The sequence below is a fragment of the Acomys minous genome (genome assembly GCF_964271855.1).
Source record: "Acomys minous genome assembly, chromosome: 17".
Classification (NCBI taxonomy): Eukaryota; Metazoa; Chordata; class Mammalia; order Rodentia; family Muridae; genus Acomys; species Acomys minous.
In genome coordinates, this window is record NC_140500.1 from 31,939,916 (window position 1) to 31,964,477 (window position 24,562).

Here is a 24,562-nt window from a genome sequence, read left to right on the forward strand (position 1 = left end):
GTTTTCTTATGTCACGTTTAGCCTGAGAAAAGACAATAAAACCAGCACCCCAGAAGGTTGTTTCTTGGTTAAATCATGGGTTCTGGAGTAAAATCGGTGATTTTTCTTAAAGAAATGGCTTATTGTAGATGAGTCTCTGTTCCTCCTCCTTGTTATTATTGGCTTTTGGAGACAGGGTTTCTCTGTGTAGCCTTGGCTGTCCTGGACTCGCTTTGTAGACCAGGCTGGCCTCGAACTCACAGCGATCTGCCTACCTCTGCCTCCCGAGTGCTGGGATTAAAGGCGTGCCCCACCACACCCGGCTCTTGAAGGCAAGTCTTTTGGGATGAAGAATCTCTTAGATAATCTGATGAAAGCTAGGGTCTGTCCTGAGGAAAAACATGTACAAGCATGCAAACAAATTTTCTTAAAATATTTGAAACTGTTTCTAGAAATGGCATAAACCTAGCTGAAGCTACCCTTGCTTTCTCCCTCTTGGTGTGGCCCCTAGTCTCCCTCTCCAACACCATGAGACAGAGATGGAGTAAGATCAGCTTTATTATTGGCATGAGGCAGGTAGGTGGTGATCACGCCAGGCCTTTCTGTAGCCAGGGGACAGAAAGCTTGTCAGCCAGCACTGATCAACCCAGCTGGCCCTCTTAGGTTCAGAACTCCAGGTGCCTTTAGCTTCCAGCAGTGGGTAGGCAGGTAAGCAGACTGCTAAGCATTGGATATGTGGAATCCTCATGGCTGTTCAGTGGCTGAGGTGGGGCTGGGGTTGGCAGGGGGTGGAGGTCTTGGCTGGATGTCCCTGGTACGCATGTAGGACAGCAGCTGCTCTGGGATCTCAGCTAGTACATCCTTGGCCAGTCGTGCCATGCTCAGCACATGGTTCCCCGATCGGTCAACATAATCTCGGAACGGGACAAACTGAGACAGACAGGAAAGGACAATGTGGGCTGCGGTCAAGCCTGTGGGGAGCACTCAGGTTGCATCTTTGATCCCTAACATCTCTTTCCAAGTATCACTATTCTTCTTCCTTATTACTGAACTCTTTTTTCTAGTTCTATTTTTTCCCACCCACTTTCCACCTCTGCCCTCTCTAGTCACCCTCAACTCATTCTAGTTAGGCTTCCCACAGTCACTGAAATTACTCTTGCTAATGTCATCAGTAGCCCTCTAAGGCTAAATCAGTGCAGTGGGCAGTGCAGTTCAGTCTTTGTCTTGCTGAGAATCTTTTTAGCTTCATTGCCCTTGAATGTCGCCCTTCTGGATACATCCCACATCTTTGTGTGGGGTGCTGGAGATTGAACCCAGGATCTTGTATATATGCAAGGCAAGCTCTCTGCCACTGAACTGAACCACATCTCCAGTCCAAATCCCACTCCCAACATCACACTCTTTTTTCCTACTTTTCTGGAAGCTGCCCTCCTTCTCAACCCATTCCTCTGGGTCTTCCTGTGCTCTGAACTGGCCCCCAGCCCCAGCTCTCTACACAGCCCTGTTATCATGGAACTCATTCTGTAGGTCAGGCTGGTCTTCAGAAAGATCCACCTGCCTTTGCCTCTTGAGTGCTAGAAGAGAGAGAATGGGGACTTGTGTGAGAGAGGAAGAAGTTAGGATTGAAAGGGAGCAGTTTCCCAGGGGAAGAAGGCTGGTAAAGGAGGAAGGAAAGTGCCTTCTAGAGCCCCATGTTTACCTCCATCCTGGGATTTTTATTTACTGTTTTGTTTCAATACAAGATCTCACTCTGTTGTGATCCTCTTCTCTCTGCCTCCTAACTAGCTAGGGCTGTACCCACTGTGCCTAGCCCTGGCCCAGAACCTCCTATTTAGTGCCTAACACTACTTTTTCATTTAGTTATCACAGATCCCCCAAGCCCAGTATTACCCATTGAACGCCAGCTCTTTCTACCCTGTCTCTCTCTTCTAGTGTCCCCCTACCCAGTCAGTGGGAATGTCTCACTAGAAAACTGAGACCCGTCCTTGACGTTGCCATTCAATTCCTTAGCCCTGTATTAACAAGTCATCAAGTCTTGTAATATTTCTTAAGTGTCTTATTTTGTTTTGTTATTCTTTTGAGATAATTTCATTATGGAGCCTAAGCTCGTCTGGGACTTGCACACATACATTCATGCACAGCTCTTAAACAGTTTTCCTTTTTTTCAGACAAGGTCTTATATAGGCCCCACACTGGCCTTGAACTCATTGTATAGCAAAACGGCCTTGAACTTTGAAAAAGTATTTATTATTGTTGTTACTGTTATTATTATATGTGTTCAATGTGCATGTGTGAATACAGGCATGAATATGGCATGGTGCACATGTGGAGGGCAGGCGACAGCTTTTAGAGTGGGTTCTCTCCTACCATGAGATCCCAGAAGTCTAACTTATGTCGTCAGGCTTGTTCAGCAAGTAAATTTAACTCCCACCTCACTGGCTTGACCTTGAACTGCCTCTCCTTCTGCCTCCACCTCTCTGAGCTGAGATTTCAGGCCCATCCTTGGTTTACACCCTGCTGGAGAGCCAACCCAGGGCTTCGTGCACATTAGACAGGTACTCTACCAACTGTTTCCCGGCCTTCACACATCCTTTGAATTCTGACCTTGACCACTGTTCTGTCCTCACACATGCCCAATCACCCTTGCTGCTTGCTAAGGGATGCCTGGCTTTTCTCTGGCCCTGCCACCACACAGCCACCGCGCAGCAGCCAGAGAGGTCCTTTTAGAATATGGTTTGAGCTGGGCATGGTGGCACAGCACACTCCTAGCACTCAGGAGACTGAAGCAGTAGGGTTGCCATGAAATCCATGGATAGATACATGATTAAAAATGCATTCTGGGGCTGGAGAGATGGCTCAGTGCTTAAGAGAACTGGCTGTTCTTCAAAAGGTCCTGGGTTTCATTCCCAGCAACCACATGGTGGCTCACAACCATCTATAATGTGATCTGGTGCCCTCTTCTGGTGTACATGCAGGCAAAACACTGTATAAATAATAAATAAATAAATCGGTTAAAAGAAAGAAAGAAAGGAAAGAAAGAAAAAGAATGCATTCTGATCATCACACCTGAGATATTCACCATGGTAGACAATCAGCCTCTGGCAGGTTTTACATGCTTCTTCTCTGCCTGTGAAGCTGACAGCTCCTTCAGGTTCAGCTCAAGGTCAGCCTCACAGAAGCCTTCTCTCACTACTATTGGCTGTTCTCAGCAGCATTTGCTTATTAGGCTGTCTGTGCAATACTGATCATCTCCACTAGAGGGCAGGCACTTGGCCCTCCTACACCTTAACAACCTTCCAGATAGTTGCAACCTATTTAACCCCCAAAAGAACTGTTCAAAGCTGGTGTTGTGATGCAGTGCTGTAAATCCAGCACTCTGGAGATTGAGGGAGGGGGATCAGGAGTTACAGGCCAGTCTGTGCTACCTAACAATATCTTGTCTCATGAGTTAAAAAAAACAACAACTTATTCTATGAATGAAGAAGGTTTAAGGGGGAAAGGTATTGACTAGGAAAGAGTAAAGGGAGTGGCTCCTAAGAAGCCATTACTTTCCCTTGTTTTTCTTGGCTTTCCCTACTCCCAGGGCTACCTGAACGATGTCCCGCTCTGCATAGCGTCCCCGGGAGGACACACGCACGTCATCACCGTCCAGTTCTTCCATTGCTGCAGAATAGACATGCAGGTATCATTGGATGGGTCTCTCCAACTCTAACTAATTCTGCCCCTTCTCCATTAGAGCCCTTCAGAGTCCTCACAGAGACCGGACACTTGCATTGCAGTGCTGTGAAGCTGTTGTTACTATAATCTCATTACTATCCCTTTCTTCCTGCATGTTCCATTCTCCCGGAAAGCAGGGGAAAGTGTTGACGTCATCAGCCGTGGTTATGGTGAGGAAAGGTCTGTTTTGTCTGTGAGGAGGGCCCGTGTGCCTAGATCCTTCCTGTTCTCTCCAGTTCCTAGTCCCACTCATGGCCACACCCCATCCTACTCACCCTCAAACATGGCAGGTCCGACACCGACAATAATGATGGACATGGGCAGTGAGGAGGCCTGTGGGGAGAGGAGCGGCTGGAGTAAGCACCTGTAGCAGGTCAGTGCCTGGGTGTGTGTACCGCATGCTCCCGTGAGCAGAGACTCTTTGTTCCAGTCTAGCTCTGAATACATAACAGGTGTCTTCTGGGAAAGCACACAGCCAGGTGATTTATATCTGTGATCTTGTTTGCTTGGGACACTCGCCTCTGTAGCCCAGGCTGACCTCTAATATTTCTAGTATCATTTTTAAAAAGGCTTTCCTGCCAGACATGGCAACATACATCTATAATCCTAGAACTCATGAGGCTGAGGCAGGGGGATCACCGCAAGTTCCAGACCAACAATGGTTAAATAATGAGTGCTAGGACAGTCTGAGCTACAGTGTAAGACCGCCCCTAAAAAACAAAACCAAAGGAACCTTAATGGCAGCAAAAGAACCGTACTACCCATGGTGTAGCATGCTTATACTCCCAGGGCTCAGGAGGCACAAGCAGGAGAATCATAGCGAGTTCAAGAACAGCCAGGTCTATACAGATAGCTAGTTCCAAGCCAGCAAACCAACAAACAAAAATAACCAGGCCTGGTGGCTCACACCTATAGACCCAGAACTTGGGAAGCTGAGGCAGGAGGATTGCTACTATTCAGGTCAATCTGGACCATATAGGGATCCTGGTCAATATAGTAAAACCATGTAAGCAAAATAATAGTTAAATTAAAAGCAAGTAAAAAAATAAAAGCCCACCCCCTTCCTGGGCCAAAGGGTAGGCATGCTTCCTGCTGATTATAAAAGATCAGCATTTCCTAAGCTCAGGTTTCCATTGTGGGTTTATTGGGCATCATGCTGGGACCTAGAGGATCAAAAGTGAGTGTTGTTTGTGCCCCAGCCAATAGGCATCTCTGAAACTGGTAGGTGAAACTGTTAGGAAACATATGGAATAAACATCTCAACCCTCTCACTGCATGGACAGTGATCCCACCCTGACAAGCCTTCCTCCTCAGACTCACACTGACGATGGCCTCTTTGGTCTGTGTCATGTCAGAAATGACGCCATCAGTGATAATGAGCAGAACGTAGTACTGGGAACCATCCGAGATCTTGGCTGCAGCCCTGCATGAAAGACCAACCAGAGTCCGTGCTCAATTTCAGACCCTGCTTCTACAGCTGCCACGGCAGCAGTGGTGAGGCCTGGGGCTTCAGGATCCCGCACACTTTGGCAGACCTGACTGCGGCCCTGACGTGCCATCTCTCCATTCTAAGCCTAATGTTAAGATAGGGTCTCACTCTTGTAGCTGAGGACGACGCTAACCCTCCAGCCTGCTTCCACCTCGCAGGTGCTGGATCACAGCAATGACCCACCAAGTCTGTCTGCAGAGCCCCCTTTCTTTGTTTTTTTTTTTTGTTTTGTTTTTGTTTGTTTGGTTTTTCGAGACAGTGTTTCTCAGTGTTAGCCTTGGCTGTCCTTGTAGACCAGGCTGGCCGTGAACTCACAGCAATGCACAAGTGCTGGGATTAAAGGTGTGTACGACCACACCCAGCTTCATCATCAGTCTTTGAATCCAGGAGTTTTTCCCTCAGAAAGGAACTTCAGACATCCCTCAATCCACTCCTTACTTTACCTATTCACACTGTGAGTGGACTGGAAATGATTGATCTGTGCTGTCCAATGCACTGTCCCTAGCCACATGTGAATGAATATAAAGATTTAAAATGGGTGAAACATTGCCTTAGTCACTCTAGTTACCTTTAAGGGCTCCCTCCACATGGCTGGTGAATACCATTTTGGATGGCCTGGAGGCTGGCCACTTTTATCTTTGCAGGATAGAACTGATAGCTAAACCTGGTCTCAGAAGATTGAGAAAGGCCTGGTGACAGTGTAGTCAGATGGTTCTGCATGGTGTGCTGAGGTCCAGAGTGGGTGTGGGTGAGGAAGCCCCCTGGGTCTGTATTCTGGCCCACCTACCTCAGAGGCCTGGCCTAGTGCTATCATTGTCACTTGCTCATTTCACAGACAGTTACTGTTACCTGTTCTTTGTGGGTACAGAGCATGGTGCTGAGCATCCAGAGGCAGGATTTTGTTTGCTGTATACTTTTTTTTCTTCAGTTTTAGGGATTGTTTGAGACAGGGTCTCACCCTGTAAGCCCAGCTGGCCTGAAATCTGCTTTGTAGACCAGACTAGCCTTGAACTCACAGCGATCCTTCTAGAAGCTCAGACCATCACACCCACCCACCTTTCTATGTACTTAATAAACTCTCTCGGTCCAAGTCAAAAGCCTGGCTTTTTCAGCTCATTCTCTGGACTATATAGAACAGTAGCCTGGACTGACCCGGAACTATTGCATAGCCCAGGCTGGCTTCTAAACTCTCGGCAGCCCTACTGCCTTGACCTCTTGGTTGCTGGGATTACAGGTGTATGCCACCTAACCCATCTTATCCTTTTTTTTTTTTTTTTAATGAGGAAACTGAAGTTCAGAAATACTAAGCAGCAGTCCTCAGGGACAAAGGAACTGGGGTCCATCAGTGTCGGCTCTGAGTTGTTCCTGTACACTCCTGAATGTGCCTCACCTGTTCCTGTTACATCTAGCTAGCCAGCATTTCCCAAACTTGCCATTCAGTGCCTCTGAGCTTTTACGTGGTGTTATCACTGCCAGGCCTACTAGCCCCTCTCCTGATGAATGCCAGTTCCCCTTGTAGACCCACCAGGCAGTCCCTCTACTGCAGTCTGTAGCCCTATCCTTTAGGATGCAGTCCCATCCCCTGAGATGGTAGTGTTCTGCTTCTCCTCATACCCAGAGAGTGCCAAGGGGGACCCAAGGATGAACTGTTTTATGTGTGGATGAAGCTAGGGGATGAAGTGCATACAAAGCCCCCTTTAAACATAATTAGAGCAAACACAGACACAATGGGAGAAGAATAGAAAGTTTGCATGAGTTTGTAAGATGAAACACTAGACTTCAAAGTCTCTCTCAGTCTGACTGCTTTCAGCTGTGCCTTCCATCTCTCCCCCGCAACCCCCGCCCAGGGAATTCAGTGTCTTACTTTTGCCACCAGGCAACTTGCTGGAAATTTCTGGGGAGCTTTGGCCTACAGAAGTGATGATTTATTTATATTTCTGTCTCCTGCACCAAGGCGGGAGCTCCCAAGGGCAAGGACTAAATCCGATTCATGTGTGAGTCTCCAGTGCCCCAGCAGAGAGCTGAGCACACAGCAGCTGCCCTTTGAATAGTGATAATGATGATACTAGGAACAGGAATAAGTACCGGTACAGCACTGAGCCAGGGGCGAGCACTCCTGTGAGTGCTTGACATATGCCTCCTAACAGCCCTGCCATGTGAACAGTCTTAGCGTTCTCATTCTCACTTTGCAGGGTGGCTAAGAGAATCAGCCAAAGCCACAAAGCCAGTGTATGGCAGTGTATGACCAATGTACTGGGGCTAATAGCTCAGTTGGTAGCTTGCCTAGTACACACAGGCTGGGGGTTGGATCCCCACATGAATTGAGCACAGTGGTGCACACACCTGTAACTCCCAACACTGGCAAGGTAGGGAAGCAGAGGCGGGGGATCAGAAGGCCTGCGTTATCTTTGGCTGCAATGAGTTAAAGGCCAGCCTGGGGTACATGAGACCCTGTGTCGGGGGAAAGTGAGAGCACGTGCTGACATACTACTACGAATGTACTCTGCTCCAGAATCCACACTTTTCATGGAATTGTCCTTAACTGAAGGTTTACTAAATAAATGAGTAAATGAATCACTGTAGTTGCCCAAGATGTCTGAGAAGCCTGCTTAATAATAATAACAGAAAAATGGGCAGATTCCAACATTAGTGACAAAAATTGTTTGTAAAATGTTAAATGTGATCTGATTGCACCATGTTCCATCTCTCCCCCTTTTTTTGTTTGCTTTGAAAAAGGTCTTACTATTCAGTCCTAGCTAGCCTGAAACTCATTATGTGGAGTAGGCTGGCTTCAAACTCCCAGCGATCCTCCTGCCTCTGCCTTCCAAGTGCTGGGATTAAAGATGTGCACCACTGTGCCCGGCTCTTATTTAAAACTTTCATCTTCCTGTCCTTAACATTTTTTAAAAGCAAGATTATGTTAGTTTTACAATTAAAGTAACTATTATCTTCACTGTGCATCAGAAAGTAAACCAGTCTTTAACAGGGAATGTGAAGTCTATAGACCTAAAAACCTAGAAAATCTCTCAGAAAGCCTTTAACATGTATTTTTATTGTTGTTATTTATTTATTTGTCTAGATGGGGACTCCTGCATCCCAGGTTGTCCTTGACCTCATTCTGCTCAGGATGCACCTCAGTTTCTAGCCCTCCGGATGCTACTTCCCAAGCGCTAGGACTCCAGACACGCACACCACGCCTGGCTTACGGAGTGCTGAGGACTGAACCTGCTAGGCAGCTCTCCCACCAGCTGAGTACATGCACAGCCCTCATTTATTGTCTCTTCCCCATACTTTTACTTCCAAGCTTTTCAGACACTTTGATTTATCTAGATCTCTTTTATTCAGCATGTAATGATTTATTTGTTTTGTTTTTGAGACAGGACGTCAATATGTAGCCCAAATTGGCCTTGAATTTGATATCATCCTGCCTCAGCCCATACGTATGGAAGTTATAAGTGTATACCTGTCTGCCTTTAGTTTGTTTGTTTTTTAAAATTTATTTATTATATATACAGTGCTTTGTCTGCATGTACACCTTCCAGCCAGAAGAGGGCAGCAGATCACATTATAGATGGTTGTGAGCCACCATGTGGTTGCTGGGAATTGAACTCCGGACCTCTGGAAGAGTAATCAATGCTCTTAACCTCTGAGCCATTTCTCCAGAATCCTCACTTTAGTTTTTTTATTCAATCAGAGAAATGTCTTTCCTTCTTCTCCCCACCGTGTGTGTATGTGTGTGTGTGTGTGTGTGTGTGTTATATGTATATGTGTGTGGGACAGTGTGTGTGCAGGTGCATGCACATTTGTATATGTGCATTCAGAGGACAGAAGTTGATATCAAGTGTCTTGCCTGATCATTTTCCACTTTATTTTTTGAAACAGGGTCTTTCTCTGAGCCTGGAGATGACTGATTTGAGTAGACTATCTGGCCAACAAACTACAGGAAAATGCTTTCTTCCACCTCCCAAGACATAGGATTCTAGGTGTAACTGCTGTGCCCAGATTTTTATGTGGGTACGGCGATATGAACTCTGGTCCTCATGATTGAGCAACAAGCACTATGCCACTCGCGTCATTTCCCCAGCCCACTCTTTTTCTTAAGATCCATTGCTTATCTTATTCCTTTGTTATATGCTTGCTTCTATTCTGTAATTTTATTTATTTTGATACCTTTTTCTTTCTTTCTTTCTTCTTTTCTTTTTTCTTTCTTTCTTTCTTTTTTTTTTTTTTTCCAAGAAAGGGTCTCTCTGTGTTAGCCTTGGCTGTCCCAGACTCACTTTGTAGAGCATGCTGGCCTCGAACTCACAGCAATCAGCCTGCCTCTGCCTCCCCAGTGCTGGGATTAAAGGCGTGCGCCACCATGCCCATCCTACGTTTTGCTTTCTATTTAATATATAACCTGGGTTTTCATTGCTTATTTATTCTAAAATTTTGCATAGTTTTAGACCTATTGTGTATTTTCTATGGACCAGATACTATGTTGTTACCTTTTACATGATTACCTAATAATTTTTTTCTACCTAACCTCACAATAACCCCAAAGGTAAGCTAATTTTACTGGTCAGGTGTTGCATGTTGCTGTCATGGCAGCACTTGGAAGGCTAAAGCAGGTAGACCATCTGGCTCTATAGGGGGCTAGAAGTCAGCCTTGGCTACATAGTGAGATCGTGTCTCAAAACTAGACAGACAAAAAGAAGGAGGAGAGGCTTCTAGTGCTGTCCAATATCTAACCATGTCACAGGTTTTATTAAAGAGGATTAGGCTACACCTAGTAGGCTGTAGTGGTGCACACCTTCAATCCAGCACTGGGGAGGCAAAGGCAGGTGGATCTCTGTGAGTCTGAGGTCAGCCTGGTCTATTTAGTGAGTTCCAGGACAGCCAGGACTATGTAGAGAGACTCTGTCTAAAAAGCAAAAAACAAGCTGGGTGTGGTAGCACACACCCGGGAGGCAGAGGCAGGTGGATCTCTGTGAGTTCAAGGCCAGCCTGGTCTACAAAGCAAGTCTAGGACAGGGAACGCTACACAGAGAAACCGTGTCTCGAAAAACCAAACACAAACAAACAGTAGCCCCATAGGTTCGTATATTTGAATGCTTAGTAATCAGGGAGTGGTACTACTCGAGAAGGGTTTGAAGGATCAGGAGGTGTGGCCTTGTTAAAGGATCTCTCTCTCTCTCTCTCTCTCTCTCTCTCTCTCTCTCTCTCTCTCTCTCTCTCTCTCTCTCTCTCTCTCTCTGTGTGTGTGTGTGTGTGTGTGTGTGTGTGTGTGTGTGTGTGTATCAGGATGTAGAATTCTCAACTACTTCTCCAGCATTGTGTCCACCTGTGTGCTGCCATGCTCCCTACGAAACTTTAAGCCAGCCCCCAGTTAAATACTTTCTTCTTCTCTTCCCCCTCCTTCGACAGGATTTCTTTATGTAGCCTTGGCTGTCTTAGAACTAGCTCTGTAAACCAGGCTGGCCTCAAACTCATGGAGATCTTCCTGTTGCTGCCTCCTAAGTGCTGGGATTAAAGGCGTGCGCCACCCTCCTGGCTGAATGCTTTCTTTTATAAGAGTTGTCTTGGTCATGGTGTCTCTTCCCAGCAGCAGAACAATGACTAAGACAGAGACTGTGCTAGCTGAAATGATAGTGTCAGATCCGTGTAATCCCAGTGCTTAGGGGGGGGTGGAGGCAGGAGGATATGGAGTTCAAGGGTAGCCTTGCTCCCATAGCAAGTTCCAGGCCAGCCTGGTCTATGTGAGACCCAGATAGATAGATAGATAGATAGATAGATAGATAGATAGGTAGATAAAATTTTAAAGGCAAGTTGCTTAAGGTCATCTGGCTAGTGCCCGCCTCATACACATGCCTAGTATGTAAACTGGTACTGTCACCATGTCCTACAGACTCTTCTATCTCTTAGACAAAGTGAAAGCCATCATGGCTACTTTGTGTCCTGGGATGTGGCTCCCAGGCAGCGGCTGAGGCTGTCTCTTGACACTCTGAGCATAGGCAGGCAGCGCACCGTCTTATACCTGGCCCTGGGTAACACTCAACAGTTCCCCCACATTCCCGCAGAGTGGGCCTGCCTGGGTCTGGGTCTCGTCATCTCCCCCACCCCTATCCAGTCCCCTTTTTACCTGGCCACCTGGTTGATGACAGGAGCAAAGTAAGTGGGCCCGTAGAGCTGCACTGTGCGCAGACTCTGGAAGTAACTCTCCAGCACGCCCTCAATGCCTGCACAGTTGGGGTCCTCATCATTGTTGTTCTGGGGGAAACGTTCAGTCAAGCTCAGGTCACACTGAGGACGCCCAGGAGTGCTCTGATCTCAGATCACGCCCCCTCTCCTGCTCCCCTCCAAACTGCCCCACCTCCCGGCCGGTCACCATCTCACAGCTCCTCCATGGCCCTTTCCCTTCACAAAATATTAGCAGAAGTGATCCATTGACCGAGGGGCACTGAGTGCATGCTCTGGCCCATACTGTACCAGTGGGAACTGGTGGGAGATCCGTCCCTCCGGGGGCAGCTTGGCCCCAAACCCATAGGCTGGGAAGAGCTTGTCACTGTCGTAGTCCTGGATGATCTCTCCCACTGCCTTGAGGGCCATGGCATAGGCGCTGAGCTGGTAGGGACTCATATAGTGCAGCGAGGTAGGCTGCAGGGGATTCCCTGTAGACAAACAGGAGCTCAGATCTCACGGACACCTGCTTCTCCCTGTATGCATCCACCTCTAGTGGGCATCCATTTACCCACCTCTAGTCATGAACTCCCTTAATCTATGACTGCATTGTCCATCTGTTCATACACCCTTCTTGAAGCTCTCCCTTGCTCCTCTGTTTTATACATTGTGTTACATGGTCACCCGTTTACCCGCACATCATCCTCCAACCCATCTGCTAACCAAGTGGAAGATTCAGTTTCCTTCCTGCCTTCCTTCCTTCCTGCCTGCCTTCCTGCCTTCCTCTCTCTCTCTCTCTCTCTCTCTCTCTCTCTCTCTCTCTCTCTCTTGGTTTTTTTCAAGACAGGGTTTCTCTGTGTAGCCTTGACTGTCCTGGACTCACTATGTAGACAAGGCTGGCCTCGAACTCACAGCAATCCGCTTACCTCTGCCTCCCGAGTGCTGGGATTAGAGGCGTGCGAAAATTCAGTTTTCAATCTGTTTCTTCATTTCTATCCATGTACTTATGTAGTCTCTGGTCTACCTATCCATCCATGTAGCCAGCTTCCTGTTTACTTACCTGTCATTTCTCTTCCTTTCCACTTTATTATATTCTGTCTATTCTGCCCTTCCTGTCCCTTCTATTCTCTTCTTATATGGTTCCATTCCCCTGCCGGATTCTCCTAGCTATTTTACCTGTTTTACTCCCTCAACTTAAAGCAGCGCTCTGCCTGTAAACACATGCATACATCTACAGACCCCTTAGTACACTCACTGACAATCCTTCTCCTATGGTTTATTCATTGATTTGTCCATTGATTAATCATTCACTAACTATTAATTAGTCCAAGTAGAAATTTAGGCCAACCTCTAAAGAATCCCTTAGATGCTGCCATTCCCCCTCCCTCAGCCATGTCTCACCATTGGAGGCAGTGAAGTCAATGGCTACTGTGAAGTTCAGCTGTGTCCTAGTGGAGGAGTAGATGGGTTGATTAATGAGGGATCAATACCTATGACACCAGTATTGCCCAAATGGACTCATGTTAAACTGTAGGTTTTGATCCAGACAGTCTGGGTATAAAAAACAAAGTGCTAAATACTGCTGTTGCTGGTGGGACACCGTGGAAGCAGAGTTAAATCCCTATCCTCATGACTAGGGGATTGTATGTAGCTTAATATAACATTATAGTCCTGCAACAGTAACTTAAAACATCTGTTTTACATAAGAGACAAGTGAAATTCAGAGACGCTAAGTTCATTGCCGGGGTCTGTCTGCCGTCACTGATGCAAGCACAAAGTCCCCTACAGCCAGCTTGTCCTGGAACTTATCCTGTTGTTCAGCTGTGAGGCATTTCCTATGTGAGTGCATGGACACACTAGGGGTTCAGTGCGTTGAACCTCGGCCCCCAGCTCCTAGGCCGCCATCTTCCCAAGGGACTGGCAGCCCCACGAACAGAACAGAGAGAGGTGACGTTCTGCATTTCACAGACCACTTGATATATTGTTTGCCACTGCCTGACAGTTTATCTCCATGAGCTCACTGTGCCCTGACATTCTCAAGCAGGAAAACTCATTGGTCCATGACTCACCCTCCCTTGATGTAATCCACAAAAGTGAATTCTGAGTCCACAGAGAAGGAAAGGAGCGTCACCTGTAGGACACGAGAGGTGGCAGAAGAGAGGGAAGCCTAGCAGAGTCTGAGGAGAAGTGGATTATGCAACGTGCACACTTCCACTCCTGCCCAGTTTCTCCCACCCTGCTCAGTCTCCAAAAGAATAAAGGGAGAAGATGGCAGGTGCATCCTGGGATTTCCAAAAGCATTTTAAATTTGGAAATGCAACTGAGGATTTTGTTTTGTTTTTTAATTCTGCAAAAGTATAACAGTTGGAATTTCCTGGATGAGAAAAAACAAAAATAAAGAAAAAGTTCAACAGTGTCACCTTATCCTCAGTGTTACTATCCCAGATAACGTGTGCCCACCACCTTATCCTACCCCCAGTATTTTCATGTGTCTCATGGCGTGGAGACAGAAGGATCTGGGAGGCCAGAGTCCAGGGTGTACTCACAGTCCCCGAGTTGGTATATTTCTTCTTCTTGCATTTCTTCCTAGGGTTAAGTACCTAAGTAGAGGACAGTCACAATAGCAATTATACTCAGCTGCCTAGGACAGAGAGCCTCAAAAAACGGCAGGGCATGTCCTCACCTCATACACTGTGAACTGATTCTGGGCCTTGCTCAGCTCCCGGTAGCTGGTTGTGAACTCACCGATGAAGTCGTGGCTGCAATGAAGCCATGGGTGGGTAAGCAGCAGCTGCTGGTACAGAGCCAGAGCTGAGTCCTAGCATCTTTATTGCCTGAGCTCCTAGCTTGGGCTACAGGGCAGTAGGGTTGGGGCTAGATGGGGAAGAAGAAGGGGAAAGATGGTGCCCTAGAGAGCTATCTATGCAGACCGGCTGTGTGGCTGCCGTCACCCTTGTGGCTCCCAGAGCTGCTTTGAGGTTCCTAATGAGTGGTCTAGGAGCGGCTCCAGTGAGCACAGGAGAAAGAAGCACATCGGCTCATCTACCTTCCGTCTCGATCCCAGTCATACACATCGATCTTCACTGTTCTGAAATGCACATGATAAATCCAAATGTGGGCTGTATGTACATGCCAAACTGCAGGGACTCCCCAGTCACTCACCCGTGCTCCAGTCACCCCATCTATCTCTCCTTCTATCAGTTGCTCATCGTCAACCTTCCACCCTTTCATTCAGCACACGCACATACCAGACCCTTACCTCTGTACACGTCTCTCTCTCTTTCTCTCTCTCAACATGTATTTACCATTTGACTCTTAACTTTATTCCAGTGTTGTTAGTGCTTTCAGAATGCCTCATTTAATGTATTTTCTTTAAGTATTATTCTCTATAAGTCCTATTGTCCCTGATTTTTGGATAAGAAAGTTGATACATACCCTTCCCTTCCCCCCCCCCCCTGAAATCTAAGCAACCCGACTAAGATTTCATAGCTAGTAAGTGACAGCTGATATTTAAACCCAGATATCCTGTTTCCAAAGGCCTTAACCTATCCTCGCTTCCTTTTTTCCTCCCTCCCTCCTTTTGGAACTTCCTTCTCGCTTTCAACCATTTTGCTATATAGCCCAGGCTGGCCTTAAATTCAAGATCCTTTGTCTCAGCCTCCTGAGTCCTGAGATTACAAACACGTGCCAACACACCTAAATTCAAAGACTTTCTCCCCTGTCTCATATATCTGTTAGGTTCAGTACATCAAGCTATCTATATGGCCATCCATTGACTCATGTGTATGCTAATCCAATTACCTATTACTCTTTCCTTTTAGTCACCCATCAAACCATACAGACCATCATCCACCAGTTCTAATACATACACATATTATAAGCACCAATCTGTCTGCTTATCTATTCAATTAAATATCCAGCTGTAGGAACTTCCGCCCATTCATTTCCGTAGCCCTTCAGTCCTTCCACCCCACCCACCCACCTACTTTTGCACCAGCAGTTACTTTGGGTCAGCCATCTACTTTACACACATCAATCAACCGGCCCTTCCACTAGTCATCTAGTCATTCACCTATGGTTCATCTGTCTGGCCATCAGTCCACCTGCCATTCTACCTGTCCTATTCTATTCTGCTTGATTTTCCATTCATGTATCTGTCTCTCTCAAGTCACTCATCAACTCTTACATACTCATCTACCATGTCTTCATTTGTTAATTATCCATCTTCTCTCCATCTGCTGATATACCTACCAGTCTAGTCTTCTGTTCACCGTCTGTGCTTTCACCATCTCTTCCGCTATCACCCCCTTCATATGTCCATTGACATAAGCATCCAACCATTCACACTTTATCTCACCATCTTTCTGTGTATCTGCTCACTCATTTGTTTACCTGTGCTTTCATATTCTATTTCCTCATTCTGAGGTTCAGGAACCTCATGCTTTTTTTCATAGGGAGCCTCCCCACTTATGCCCTGAACCCCTGAAAGAGCAACTGATGTTGAACCAGACCTGTCATAGTCTCCATTGCACAGCGCCCTGACAGGGATGCTGAAGGGCTGCCATACTGGGTTCAGTGTGTTTTTCACAACCTCTGTCTTGTGGCAGATGGTGAACCTGGAGGGAGGCAGGAAACGGGAGTGGCACTGAGACCATTGCTTGTAGAGATTCCCAAGATTCCCCACTCATTAAGCCCGGGCCACATTTCTGGCCTCAGCGCTGTGTGGCCGTGACTTACGTGCCATCTTCGTTGCTCCTGTAGAACACAAGGAAAGGGTCTGACTTCCCAAAGAAGTCCTTTTTGTCCAGCTTGTTCGCACACAGCTGCATGGTAGCGATGTCCTAGGGATGGGCAGAGTGGAGCTGTTGAGACCCAACTAGCCTGGAGCTTTCGAGGGTGCAGTGAGGGAGTCTGGGGAATGAAGGAACTTGTGGTATATAGCACGTGGCCCTCACTGACCCGGCAGTTGCTGAGCTCCTCAGCAGTGAGCAGTATGGTTCCACACTTCTTGCCTGGCACACCCCTGAAAGCAGAGAAGGCCCCTTAGAGAGAGGAGGGAGGGCGGACAGCACAGTTAGAGTGATCAGTCTAGGCTTGTATGGGCCAGCGCATTCAGTTTGCTGACAGAGTTCTCTTCTGAGTGGCTTCTGGTGAGAAAGGCCTGCTTTGACTTAGTGGTGTCTAAGGTCTGGTACGGAAGGTGCTAAACTAGACTCGCAGGCATCCCGTAACAGCAGTGTGACAATGGCATGTAGACTCAGGATAGATGTTATAGTTGTCAAGCTGCTTGACCCTGGCAAGTTACTCCTCCTTTGGGCTCTTATTTCTGTCTGAAATGGGAATGGCGAGCGGCTGTGAAGGGATCCGAACAAGTGCCCAGAAGGCAAGTGATTTGTAAGCCTTGTGCGTGTGAAGGGCGCATTCTTCAAACAGCCCTGGCTGCCTGCTCTGTACTAGATTGGGAGGGGCCAGCTGGCACTCAGTACATCTGCCAGACTCTGCCCTCAGGGAGCTTCTAGGGGAGCGGTCTGTTAGAAGCTATAGACAAATGGAGTGTGATAGACAGTTCTGAATGAGGGGAGAAATTTCAGTTTAGACCAAGAGGCAAACGCTTGCTTTGCTTTTTGAAGATGGGAGGGAAGGAGACAGACAGACAGGCAGGCAGGCAGACACACACGCACTTGACAATGTATAAAACTAGCATTCAGGAAGCTAAAGTAGGGGCATCTAAATGTTGAAGGCAGCCTGGACTGCCTAATAAAACTCTATCTCAACACACAAAACACAGCTGGGTGTGGGGCTCATGCCTATAATTACAGCACATGTCAAGTTGAGGCAGGAGGATTGCTATGATCCTGATGCCAGCCTGGGATACACACTGAGTTCCAGGTCAGCCTAGGCTACATAGTGAGACTATGCCTCAAAGCAGAAGACAAAATGTAGCCAGGTGGTGGCTGCCTTGGGAGGCAGAGGCAGGCAAATTTTTTTTGACTTTGGTGCCAGCTGGTCTACAGAGTAAGTTCCAGGACAGCCAAGGCTACACAGAGAAAAATGGAAGAAAAAAGAAAAAGAAAAAAAAAAAAGAGACCAAAATGCAAGCAGTGACAACCCCACCTCCATTCCCCAAATAGCGAAGGACTTAAAATGAAAAAAACAAAGGAAGCTTTATTCTCTTCTGGCCCTAAAAGGAACATTTCCCTGTGCTAGAAGGGCGAAGGGCATAGCCAGAGCCTTCCATTCCTGACTTGCCTTGGGTCCTAAGCATTAAGGGACCTAGTTGGCAAAGGCCTGTGGATCCAAAGTGTAAGGGGGAAGGGGGGAGCTAGTCCAGGAGCTGGCAATATAGGTTAGTGGACAGAGGGGTAAAGGCACCTGCTGCCCAATCTGGCAACCTGAGTTTGATTCCCAGGACATACCTGGTGGAAGGAAGGAATCAGCTCCCACAAGTTATCCTCTGACTTCTTCATGTGGGCTGTGGCACGTGTGTGCCCACCCCCTCACAAGTAAAAAAGGAGACTCCTGGGCTCAGGTCCTGGCTCTAACTTACTATGTGGCTTTCCCCATTTTTAAAGTGAGAGGGCTTACCTGGGCATGCTAGTGCACACCTAGAATACCAGTACTCAGGAGGCCATCACATCTACATTTGGTCTACAAAGCAAGTTTCAGGCCAGCCAGGGCTACTTAAAAACTTTGTCTTATAAAAATAATAATTAAAAAAATGAATATGTGGTGATGCCTGTCTGCAGTTCTAGCATTTGGCAGGCTGAGGCAGGAGGATAGGAGATCAAGGCCAGAATTCAAGGTCATCCTGGGCTACAGAAGAAACAAACAAACAAATCAAAATAAAAAGAACTGTTTAGCTGGGTCTGGTAGCATACACCTTTAATCCTAGCACTCAAGAGAGACAGAGCAAGGGGATATCTGAGTTTGAGGCCTGCCTAGTTTACAGAGTCAGTTCTAGGACAGCCAGGGCTCACATAGAAACCTTGTCTCAGCTGGGCACAACACCTTTAATTCCAGAACTCAGGAGACAGAGGCAGGAAGATCTCTGTGAGTTTGAGGCCAGCCTGGTTTACAAAGCCAGTCCAGGACAGTCAGGGCTCTGAGAAGACCAACAACAGACAGAGCCAGGTGGTGGTGGCCCACACCTATAATCCCAGCACTCAGGAGGCAGAGGAAGGTGGATCTCTGTAAATTCAAGGCTAGCCTGGTTTAGTCTGGCTAGGGCCACACACAGAAACCCTGTCTTGAAAAACCAAAAACTGCTGGGCGTGGTGGCACACACCTTTAATCCCAGCACTGGGGAGGCAGAGGCAGGTGGATCTCTGTGAATTCGGGGCCAACTTGGTCCACAAAGTGAGTCCAGGACAGCCAAGGCTACACAGAGAAACCCTGTCTCAAAACAAACAAACAAACAAACAAACAAAGATAAAAGAAAAAAAAAAGAGGGTGTGTACTGTGGATGGGGCCTTTGCCCAGCATAGTGAACCATCCAGCTGTTACACTCTCTCCATGCTCTCCCTGCCTTCTTCACCCAGGGAGACATAAGTCTCCTTCCCCAGAGCTACCCTCACTTTAATATAGTCATCTAAACTCTGTCTAAGCTGTACTGCACTCACATAGTAGAACACAGCCACACAAGCCATCTAACCAGTCTCCATTTCAAACACATGGCCATAAACCTTCAGTTCTTCACTGCTGCCCAGTAAGCCTACCAAGCACCCAAGGGCGTTCTCTCTCCAGTTCTGTTATATAGAAGATTAACTCTTCTCTCCTTAAAGCATCAGAGCCTCCTCCCATCTTCACTCAGCCAGTGACCTGGTTTCCCACTTGCTGACAAAACTGAAGCAACCAGAAGAGATGGTCCACCCACCGCCATGCTACCCTGCCACCAGCATGTTCACCCACATGGCTGAGCCTTCCTACAGCTGCTATAAATGAGCTGTCATGTGTCTCTCTACCCCTCTGCTAGCTACTACCCGCTCTGTCTTGTCTGTACAAGGACATCACACCAGCAATACTCCCCCTTCTTTTTCTTTGAGATTCTCTGTAGCTAAGGATTTCCTGGTACTTACTGTGTAGCCCAGGCTGGCCTCAAGCTCATGCAAGTGCTCTTGTTCTTGAGTGCTAGGATTGTAGGCATGGGGTACCACACCTGCCTGGTTTCCCCTTCTATTTATTCCACCTGCATCTCACACTCTACTGGCTCAGTCACATCAAATTACAAAAGTGACATACTTTTTTTCCTGTTAGAAAACTGCAATTAAACATATGGATACAAAGATACCACAATGAAACGAATTACTCTGATAATTTAAAACACAATTGAAACATTATTTTCTTTCCTCTTCAAAGGTTCTCATGATGTAGCCGAGGCTGACCTTGAACTCCCAAAACCTGCCTCAGTCTCCCAAGTGCTGGGATTAGAGGTGAGCAATATTTTACATTCCTGCCTGTGCGATTTGGTTTTCTCCTTCTGTCATGTAGGTTATCAAGCATGGTGGAAGGTCATTTTATCCACTGAGCCATGTCCCCAGCCCTGTAAACCTGTTCCTGACCCCAGGTCTGCTATAGACACCTCTCCTTTTCTCCCGTTGCAGCAAAAACTGTTTGAAATTTCTCTTTTATGTCAATTTTTAATCCTCTCCTATACCTCTCCAGGCTTCACTTCTTCTTGTCAGAGACACCAGTGATGTAGAGTTTATTTATTTATTTATTTATTTATTTATTTATTTATTCTTTTTGGTTTTTTGAGACAGGGTTTCTCTATGTTATCTTGGCCATCCTGGCCTCATTTTGTAGACCAGGCTGGCCTCGAACTCAGCAATCTGCCTGCCTCTGCCTCCCAAATGCTGGGATTAAAGGCGTGCGCCACCATGCCTAGCTCAAGATAATTTCTAATTCTCATTTTATTTGGCCTGTAAAGGTATTAGATATGATTGGTTCCCTCTTTTCTGCTTTCTCCTCTTCCTTCTTTTTATGGTGTTGGGAGCCAACCCAGGGCCACATGTATACTAAGGGTACAGTCTGCCAATGTGCTACACTCCAGTACCTTTTTTCAAAAAGAAAGAAAGGAGGATTTTTTTTTTTTTGCAATGTGAGGGCACTAAAACCATATTCCATATTTTATACAGGAACTGCTGTTATGAAGCCAGGCAGGATGGTGGCACATGCTTGTAATCTCAGCACTTGGTAGGTAGAGGAAGTAGGCTTAGGAGTTCAAGGCCAGTCTTGGCTATAGACAGAATTCAAGGATAGTTTGAGATCCTATCTTCAAAACAAAAAAGCCGGGGGCTCCGTGCTTAAGAGCACTGGCTGCTCTTCCAGAGGTCCTGAGTTCAATTCCCAGCAACCACACGGTGGCTCACACCCATTTGTAATGGAATCTAAATCCCTATTCCAGTGTGCATGAAGACACAGGATTCACATACATACATACATACATACATACATACATACATACATACATATATAAAATAGGTAAATCTTTAAAAAAAGGGACCAAACAAAGTAAGGAATTGCTGCAATGATTGACAGTGAAGTGTCTTTAGTGTTGCAAGATTTACACAGTACCTGTGGCACACCTACACTTATGCACCGGGTGTCCTCAGTGGAAAACAAACAGGCAGCAACAGCTAAGAAGAGTAGCTGTGTTGCTTGATCCTAACCTTGATCAACAGTCCTAGGATAGATAGTCTGTTCTATAGTCACAAAACACACTGCCTGGAGGTACAGTTTAATGCTGTTCGTAGATGCATGTCTACTACCTTTTGTATATACGTGGCATCTAATAGAACACGTGAGTTCAGGCTCGATCCCTCCCTCCAAACTAGCTCTTACTCACCCCACCCCACCCGCATGCTGACTTACAGCTCACTATATTACCTAGGCTGGTCTCCAATTTTAGGCAATCTGCCTACCTCAGCCTTCTGGGTGTTGGGATGCAGGGGTGGGCCATGATGCCTGGAAGTATGCTCATTTTAACAATAACCCAAATGATTTCAGTTGGTGGCACAGTTTCCTCTTTCCCTGGGCTCCTTTCCAGTTGCCCCTTTTCTTTCCCATCTGTAATGGTCTTGGGATCTGTTGGCTTCCCCTTCAGAGTACATCCAGAATCTGTCTGTTCCCCTACTCCTCAATGCATCCTTCCTGGATTACAATGCCAGCTCTCTGGTTGGCAGCTTTCTACTTGGCTACCTTCTGCCTTTGTCTACCCAGTATTTATAGTCAGATCATGACACTCATGCTCAGAACCTTACACAGACCTGTCTCAGGATGAAAGCTACAAGGCCCTGCCTGGGAACTGGCAGTCCTCCTCCTGCCCTGCCCGCTTCTTGGCTCCACCACACTGACGTGGGTGCATTAGGGTAGTTTCCTCTACGTCTGCAAGCCTCAGTCTTTACCTTCAGGTAGCGCTCCAGGGTTGCCAGTCTTGTAGCTGACCACAGGACTGAAGATGGTACCCACCTCTCCCCCATCTGCTTCTCTACACCGCTTTTCTTTGATCCCTCCTCCCCGTGTCATTTACTTTATTTACTGTCTGTTTTGTACTGATTTTCCACCTCTTTCTTCCAAGTACCTAGGTTCCCTTTTGCAATTCTAGCCCATTAAACAGGGGGTGACAGAGGGGTCCTCAAGCAGGGTAAGGCACTGGAATGTGGCTAACGCACCCTGTAGTGAGTGGGTTTAGTGTGGCATGACCTGGGGATTTGATCTTATTCCAGGAAGCTTTCCAGCAGAGTGGGGCTTGGGAGAAGGCTTTAAAGACTGAATCAGGCTTGGAAAAAGAAAAGGAAACATGTCTACCCTGAGATTGATTTGAGCAGAGACCAGACTTTCTAGAGGACTAAAGTGAGGTAGGGAAAGCTGCTGTTGGGGTAGTCTCTGCAGCCCTGACAGACAGCCTGCCAGCTGGTTTGCGAGGGGGAACTCAGCGAGAGACCCTCCCTCCCCTGGCCCCTTTCCCCTTCAGCTTACGTCAGAGGTCGCTCCACACGGCTGCCCTGGCCTCCAATCACTTCTCCTAGGGCCAGGAACGCTTGTCCCAGGAAATCCTGTGCCAAGATAGGGAGTCAGCGAGGGGGAGGGGACAGAGCCCCAAGGCCACCCTGCTGCTGCTGCTGCTGCTCTTGACCAAGATAACTCCGAAGTGCAAAATGACAGAGGACCATTGCCAGGGTCACAGGCCACATGTTCTCTGCTTCTTGATCATCTCCCTCTAGAATTCTTCCCGGTGGAGCCCCGTGCATCCTCACCTTCTGCAGGTGCCCAAGGTAGGCAGGGAAGGAAGAAAGGCAGCAAATAAGGCCAGAGCAGACTGGGTGAGGAGCTGGGGTAGGGACTGGGGGTGGGGGGGAGTCCAGAGGGGCCAAGACCTAAGTAAAGGGCTGGTGGGCCCGAGCGGAGGGGGCGGGGAGCGGTGTTCAGGGAAGTCCTTTGACAGGTTAGCCTCTACGTGCCCAGGCAACCTGCCAGCGGCTGCTGGCTTACCGGTTTGGAGATGTTGGCTTTGGAGTCGACGTTGTACCTGTGTAGTAGAGAGTGGAACCTGTGTGGGGTGGGGCTGGGTGGGAGAAAGTCTGGAACAGGTCCGGTTCAGTCTTGGTTAAAATTGTAGGTAGGGGAAGGGGCAGTGGACCCCAATTCAACTTGGGCCTGGTTTGGGACGTGTATGTCTGGGTCGAGAGGGTCGTGCCTAGGGTGAAGCCAAGGTAGAGGCTAGACGCGGACGGAGTCCCATGGGAGGGGACCCGAGGCCAAGGTGGAGCTAATTAGGTGACAAGGTTGTGGGCAGGGCCTGGTTGGGGGAGGGATTGAATGGACGCTGCCTAAGGCGGGGCCAACCTGGGTGTAGGGGCGGGGCTAAGACCACAGTGATGCCCTTTCGAGAGGGACCTGGGCCTGGGGGAGGAGCCAAACAGGAAGGTAAGGCGGAGGGCGGGACCAGGCAGAATTCTGGGCTGATCCAGGTTGAAGGGTGGGCCAAACAGGATTCTAGGAGGAGCCTCACACATCGAAGCGGAGATTTTGCTTTTCCTCAAAGAAATAGTCGAGGACGAATTTGCGCACGAAGTCTGGGTTCAGTGTGTTGTCAATCACCTCGGTTCGTCCAAACTGGGCGGGGGGAGGGTAGAGGGAGTCGGGGGGGTGGGTAGGGAGAGGACAGAGGATAAGCGCAGGGCGTGCAGCCGGGCTGGAGGTTCCCTGGAGCGGCCCTGAGCTGGGTTGGGGACTCACCTCCCGCCACTGCTGGCTGGCCCGGCTCTGCGTGTGAAGCACCACCACTGCGGGTGGGGGAAGGGGAGGGGAGCTCGTCAGGTCGGCCCGCACCCCTCACCGCCCCACCCGCTCCTACACCCCGGGTTCCTCTCCTCCAGGCCCTGGAGCCGCTTACTAGGGTCCGACTTGGAGAAGGTATCCAGGTCTAGCAGATTCCTAGAGAAAAGCAACAAACATAGAGGGCTAGATCGTTCTGGAGCCCACCACCTTGACATGGTCCTGAACTGGGCAACTGGAGACGTGGGATTCAAATCATACTCCCTATTACTATCCCCAGTGTTGGGGTCCACGCTGTCAGCATTCGGGACAGCAGCAGTAATCTCTGCCAATTGGCTCCATATGTGCCCATACTATCTCTAAGGGTCCAGGACGGCCCGCCCCAGAACTTTGGCCCCTTGTGGCCCAGCTCTTTGGGAATCCTGGAAACCCACCTACTGAGCCGGTAGGCTTGATCCTGCCTTTACAGGGTGGGGCTGCCCAAGGAGACCCCCTTTAATCCTGCCAGTGACTCCTGCTTTCAGCCTTGGTTCTCTGTTCCCGGCTTCTGGCCGTCCCCTCTGTGGTCTAGCCCCCTGCCCACACCGAGCCCACTGCTGCGTGGAGCTGGGGCATTGCCAGTACTCAAACCCTCCCCAACACGGCCCGCTCACCGGCACGACACAGTAATTTCAATCTTTGTGGCTGGGACGCTGCGCTCTGAGGCTCCCCCGAGAGACATGGCTGGTCCAATGGTCAAAGCCGCTGGGGGCTGCGAGACCCCGGCCGCTGGAGCTAGGCGCGGCGGCGAGGCCGGCCCATGTGCAGAGGCAGCGGCGCTCTTTCCAGCCGTGTGCGCTCCGCTGCTCGCGCCCTGACAGTGGCCACCGGCGGCAGCGGCTCCAGATGGCAGCACAGCCCCGCCCGGCCCCGCAGGCGGCCCCCGCCCCATTGGAGCAGCCT

General features: G+C 48.3%; 1 protein-coding gene across 2 annotated transcripts; it reads right to left on the reverse strand.

Annotated features, from left to right (window-relative positions):
* Positions 1-519: 519 nt before the first annotated feature.
* On the reverse strand, positions 520-24,562 carry CPNE9 (copine family member 9). Of its 2 annotated transcripts, XM_084765895.1 has the most exons (20): positions 24,274-24,531; positions 23,739-23,779; positions 23,582-23,628; positions 23,355-23,458; positions 22,835-22,871; positions 22,322-22,398; positions 16,304-16,367; positions 16,082-16,185; positions 15,856-15,960; positions 14,391-14,432; positions 14,028-14,103; positions 13,891-13,944; positions 13,414-13,475; positions 12,746-12,792; positions 11,654-11,835; positions 11,307-11,434; positions 5,017-5,119; positions 3,972-4,029; positions 3,569-3,642; positions 520-909 (listed from the first exon to the last, which is right to left on the reverse strand). In XM_084765895.1, exons 1-20 carry the CDS (start codon positions 24,339-24,341, stop codon positions 724-726), a joined length of 1,659 nt encoding a protein of 552 aa, XP_084622021.1. In that variant the 5' UTR covers positions 24,342-24,531; the 3' UTR covers positions 520-723. The 2 variants fall into 2 exon arrangements, with proteins under 2 accessions (XP_084622021.1, XP_084622022.1); XM_084765896.1 differs by lacking the exon at positions 3,569-3,642 and having other exon boundaries at positions 742-909; positions 24,274-24,562.